Below are 6000 nucleotides of genomic sequence, written 5' to 3'. Positions count from 1 at the left end.
CAGAAGAGAAGGGTCTGCAAACGACTCTAGTAATGCAGCTGAGATCTTGGCATTCAGGGCTGGGACAACTCAGCTGGACTCCTTGTGCTTATATATTTATGCAGCTGTATTCATAATTTCACACTTTTGACATATGTAGATTGTGATCTCACAGCTTTCTCCAAGACTCATTTCCTGAAACCACTCCCCCGTGGCCCCTCTTCTTATCACCACAAGATTTTTTCATATGCTATAAACTTTGCAGACTATCTTATGAAATCCTCCAAAAGTAGAGTTCAAGTGACCTTCTAGGGCAACCTAATGGACTCCAAACCCCTTTTAGTGCATTCATAGATAACACTGAAATACAACATTAGGGCTGGGGATTTAGCTCAGTGGTTTCGCCGCCTGCCGCACAAGTGCAAGGACTGGAGTTTGATCCCCGGTACCAAAAAAAAAAACCCAAAAAAACAAAAACAAGCTCCTGAATCGCAACATTAGTGATTAATCATTTTCTTTTTAATCTGCCATGGACTCTGGAACCTTCAGCTGTGGGAGTGGCTGTTTCCTGTTGGGCCCAGGCCTCTTCCAGGGCAAGCGTTATCAAAATATTTAAGCAGCTATGGTACCCAAATTCAGCTAGCCTTGAACTGCTGAATAAAGAGGCAGCCAGGACTTTGCTCAGGTTAGTGTTGGCTTTTAAAATCTTCATAAATGTTATCATGTCTGTTTCACTATATGGTAATTTTTGCGAGTACCTCATGGTCTTCTGCTTTCTTTGTGTGCTCATGGAGCAATTGAAGTATTGTTTCTTAGCTCAAGGGAAAACAATAATCAATAACTTAGAAAATTAGAAAATGAACTACTTTACAAAGTAGTTGATGACACGAGAAAAGTAAGAGTGGCGTTATTATCAGCAGTCTAAAAATACAACCATAGGAGTGCAAGGAGGTGCACAGGAGTTTACACTAAAGTGGTATCGGACATTAAAGAGGTGGCACTAGTGTGATTCCTACAGGAGACCACACACAAAAATACTGGATTTCTATTTGGGAAGGTCACATATTTGGGAAATCACTTTAGCAATGAACATGGATCTGGGTGGCTGTATGCCTATTGTGCCTTCGAAGTCAAATGTCCAGCGTGGAAACCAACCATCTGTGCCTGCCAATCTGAATCCAAATTACACTCTGTAACTGATTTAATGCCATGTGGGTTCCTTTGTCATTGGCCAAGAACAGGACATTTCTCCTCCTCCTCCTTCCTTCCTTTCCTTTTCCTTTTTTCTATCTCCTGCTGCTCTTGTTCGTGCTTCTCTTTCTCCTTCTCTTTGTCTTTCTCTCTCTTCTTCTTCCCCTTCTTCCTCTTTCAGTGGTGCTGAGACCAAAGGATGGGCAGTGTTTAAAATCTCAAAATGCAAGTGAATATAAATATATAAGACTTTAGAATAGTAAGTCAGGTGGAACTGGATTTAATTCTTGGGCGAACTTAAAAACAACAATGCCCTTCCCTTGAATTGCCATGTTTGCAGTCTAATAGAACATAGGTTGGGCCAGGGATTTAGCTCAGTGGTTTCACCGCCTGCCGCACAAGCGCAAGGACCTGAGTTCAATCCCTGGTACCAAAAAAAAAAGAACATAGGCTAATTCCCTTTATTTGCCAAGTTAAATATTCTCCTGGGCTACCCTGCCTTCAGAGTTATTTCTTAACAAATATTTTTTTAATCCAATTTGCTTCTTTTATGTAGGCAGTTTTCATTGCTTTTAGAATTCTGTGAACAGAATTATCAGGATTATCAAAATAATCAGCATGATTCATAATGGTTCATTATTTCATTACCATAATCCTATCTTAGCACTTAATATCTGTATGCTAACTACACTCTTAAATGCTGAGCCCTATAAAGGAAATGGAAAAAGAAATCTGTGACTCTTCAGCTACCATATTGTCTGATAAACAGACTATGAACTGAATGTTGCAAAATATGCCACGATAACAAATTAGGACAATTTCTCTACTCCTGAGAGCTCACAATCAAGTGAGTATCTGTAGGGAGGGATAAAAAACCCTGTAACTTTTGTAGGCTATGAAAATTCAGAAATAAGACATAACATGAAGAAACTAGTATGAATATCAGAAGAACTGGGTTTGAATCTAAACTTTTTCAGGTACAGGCTAGCTGTCAATTATAACACTCCAACCATTTCTCAAAAATTTGGAGGGAGAACCAGATGATTTCTCAGTTCCTCCCTTCCTCTATACCCTGGGAAGTCCTGAAGGGAAAAAAAGATACATCTGTGAAACACAGAGCAAATACATAAGGTACCAAAGTCACCAAGGAGGACATAACATAATGAGAGTCAGTAGTGTTTTGGAATCATTGTAAGCATAAAAAGAATACAACTGTCCCCGGTACCAAAAAAAAAGAGAATACAACTCTACTGGAAAGCTCCAGAATATAAGAGGCCCTATGACAAAAAATCATAATACCTATGGGCAAAGATACTGAAATGTAATGGAGAACATGCACTGCATGATGTGCTGCAGACAGCTTCTTTATACTTCTTTATATATCCATGGGGAACAACTTTAATGTAAGCATAAGAAAAGACACACGTGAAGGATACAAAAACAGCTGAGGCTGGATGGTGGTACACTGGTGGGTAGGAGGGAGCCTTACAGGGCAGAAAGGACAAGTCCTTGATTCTCAACCTGGTGGCCTTCTCCCATGACTTTATCTTGCTTAAGGGAGTGGTGTTATTTGTGTTGAACTCTCAGGAACCCATAAAGTGTAGCAATTACAGGACACATTCTGCTCTGTCAGTGTTTACAAGCCTGTGCTTGGTCTCTTTAGGGCAGGGACCAAGTCAGGCAGGTATCTTGTTCCCTACCAATCCTTGTCATTGCTTGACACAGGGAAACTGCTCAATAGTTGTTAGTTAGGAAGTAATTCTTGCAAAAAGAATTAAGATGTGTTATATATATGCCAACTCCCCATGATGAATATAATCATTATATATGGCAAATGTGTACTAATAAAAATTTAAAAATAAGCAGATAAAGAGATAAAAAAGAAGTAATTAGGTAATTGAATCCTTGCTTTTTACTGAACCCTGTGATTTGGTAGGCAACCCTGATCCGACTTACCCAGCCCCATTGCAGAGCCTGACTGGTCCATTTGAGCGGCTCTTCCTGGCTCCCTTCTACATGCTCTTCCCCCAAGCAGCTTGGAACAGAACAGTGGTTCTCAACCACCGGTGATGCTGTGTCTTTAGGACATTTGGCAAAGACTAGAATTGTCCTTGATTGTCACAAACAGGTGTGGAGAGGAGTACCACACCATGTGGCTGGATGCGGCTTAGTGAACACACCCCAGTGCACAGAACAGCCATGACAACAAAGCCTTGCCCAGCTCAAAATGTTCATAGTGCAGAAAGCCTTGGAATAGAGCAACACAGAGCTGTCACACTTTGGCCAGCCCCAGTTGGGTGTATTTCTTACATTGTACAACAACCCAGAGCACATGCAGGCAGATAAGCATAGTCATATCAATGCAACTAAAATTAAACCTTCACCAAAAAGTACTTAGTGTTACCATAGATGACACTGAAAATTTCTATGACATTGGAACTTAAAGATGCTACTCAGAACCTATGGTGTTGATTTTATAACCCACTGATAACGATGGCTCAGAGTTTGTAAGACACTGTTACAGAGAAGCTCTAAGACAGTGTCAAAGAAGAGTGGGAATGTTGGGTTCCCACATCATGGAAGTAATGTAGCATTGATATCCTCATGTAACTTTAGAATGACAATGGCTCTATATCAATTTTTACAATTAAATGAGGATAAAGAATAAGAAACTGCCTGTTATGTAGCAGGTCAGTTGCAGTTCTTATAACACAGGTTACTTCCCTTACAATACAAGTTAGGGGAGCAATTACTCCTTTCCTAGAGTGTAAAGTAAAATTCAATCCAGCAATGGAAAAACAATTTCAGTAGAAGAAAAAACCATGCACCTGCTTCTGTGGGGAGAAGACAGATTGTGGCTATAGTCAGGGAGGACTAAGCCTCATTGAATATTTGAGCTAGAGAGGGACTTTGAATGCCAAAGAGCTGGACAGGGACCTTGGGCTTGTCACCTTCTCCCTGTCAGATGTCCTCTGGTTTTTAAGGTCCCTTTCAGGTTCCCAGGTCCTTCCAACAGATGGGACCTGTGCTGTGTGTTTACATCCTCAAAGTAGGGAAAATGGCATTGTGAAACAGGTTTGGTATAATTTCAGGACAGTGGACCCAGGTGAGGGAGCTTCTCTAACTCTTCCACGCAGAGGCAGACACTCCTTTGTGCTGTTGGATCACTAGTCATAATCCTAAAGTACATTTTGCTTCTATGCATTAATTCTTTCACTCACTTGCATTTAGTGAAACCAAGACTCCTAATATGGCAGGGAAGCCGGTGCTTCACTACTTCAATGGACGGGGCAGGATGGAGTCCATCCGGTGGCTCTTGGCTGCAGCTGGAGTAGAGGTAGGTTGTCAGTTCTTCTTATGTTAGACCTAAAAATTTTTTCCATTTAGTTTATTGGTACATTTTAGATATACAATACAGTTACATTCATCATTGGAGTCTTGTACCTTTACATGATGTATCTTGGTTCTTATTTTTTTCCCCATTCCCCTGCCCTCCCTTTACCCCTCCACCCTTCCCAATTTACAAAGACTTTGCTTCCATGTTTTGCCTTTTCTCGAAATTTTTCTTTTCCCTCCTTTCCTTTCCCCTACCCCTCCCACTTCTCCTATTCCTTTTGACAGTTTGTTCCTATTTCACAATATCAATGATACATTTTGATTCTTATTTACGCTTTTAGTTTTTCACACCAGAGAAACTATTCAGTATTTACACATGTGTGTGCTATTTATTTCACTTAAGAGTATAGCCTCAATGTGGATCCATTTAGCTACAAATGTTTCCAGTTCCTCATTCTTTATGGTTGAGCAGTACTCCATTTTATGAAAAAAAAACCCCACATCTTCTTTATCCAGTCTCCAGTTGATGGGCAGTTGGGCTGTTTCCAAGCTTTAGCTATTACAAACTGTGCCACTATAAACATGGGTGTGCATATATCACTGTAGTGTGATTCTTTTAATTCTTTTGGGAAGATACCTAGTAGAGAAATAGCTGGGTCAAATGGGACTTCCAACCCTAGTTGTTTGAGGTATCTCCATATTGATTTCCACAGTGGTTGCACCAGTTTGCCCTCCCACCAACAATGAAGAAGGGTTCCTTTCTCCCCACATCCCCACCAGCATTTGTTATTGGTTGATTTCATGATAGCAGCCATTCTTTCTGGTGTGAGGTGGAATCTCAGCGTTGTTTTCATCTGCATCTCTGGAATGACCAGTGATGTTGAACATTTTTTCATATGTTTATTTGCTGCTTTTACTTCTTTGTTTGTTTGTCTGTTTTTTTGGTACCAGGGATCAAACTCGGGACCTTGCACTTTCAAAGCAGGAGGTGGAACTCCTGAGCTAAATCCCCAGCCTTGCTGCTTTTACTTCTTTTCCTGAGAAATGTCTGTTCATTTTAGATGCTCGTTTTTTAATTGGGTCTTTATATTTGGGGGAGGTCTGATTGTTTTTAGTTCTTTATATATTCTAGATAGTAGACCTTTGTCTGAGGAATAGCTGGTAAAATTTTTTTCCCACATTGTAGGCTGTTTTTTAGCTGTGTTGTGGTTTCACTTGCAGGGCAGAAGCTTTTTAATAAGATGAGATCCCAGTTGTTGATTCTTTGTGCTAATTCCCATGCTATTGAGGATTTGTTCATAAAGGCTTTTTCTATGCCAATATCTTCAAGAGTTCTACGTAACTTACCTTCCAGCAAGTTTAGTTTGTTTTAATATTTAAATCTTTAATCCACTTCAATTAAGTTTAGTGCATGGTGAAAGATAAGGGTCTAGTTTTAATCTTTGGCAAGTTAAAATCCAGTTTTTCCAACACCATTTATTAAATAGGCTATCT

The 6000-nt window shown here is 40.0% G+C and overlaps 1 protein-coding gene across 1 annotated transcript in view; it reads left to right on the top strand.

The window, feature by feature from the left end:
• Positions 1–462: 462 nt before the first annotated feature.
• LOC101714852 (glutathione S-transferase A1) overlaps positions 463–6000 on the top strand; it is a 28118-nt gene continuing 22580 nt past the window's right edge. Inside the window, exons 1-2 of the mRNA XM_004869026.4 lie at positions 463–664; positions 4402–4507. Coding sequence (XP_004869083.1) covers positions 4421–4507 — 87 coding nt within the window. The 5' untranslated portion in view covers positions 463–664; positions 4402–4420. The remainder of the gene's footprint in view (positions 665–4401; positions 4508–6000) is intronic.

Source organism: Heterocephalus glaber, unplaced genomic scaffold, assembly GCF_053883595.1.
Source record: "Heterocephalus glaber isolate CG9 unplaced genomic scaffold, H.glaber_assembly_v1.0 deba00001523, whole genome shotgun sequence".
Lineage (NCBI taxonomy): Eukaryota > Metazoa > Chordata > Mammalia > Rodentia > Bathyergidae > Heterocephalus > Heterocephalus glaber.
The sequence above is the reverse complement of the archived record's forward strand: the minus strand, read 5'-3'. Positions and strand labels throughout refer to the sequence as shown.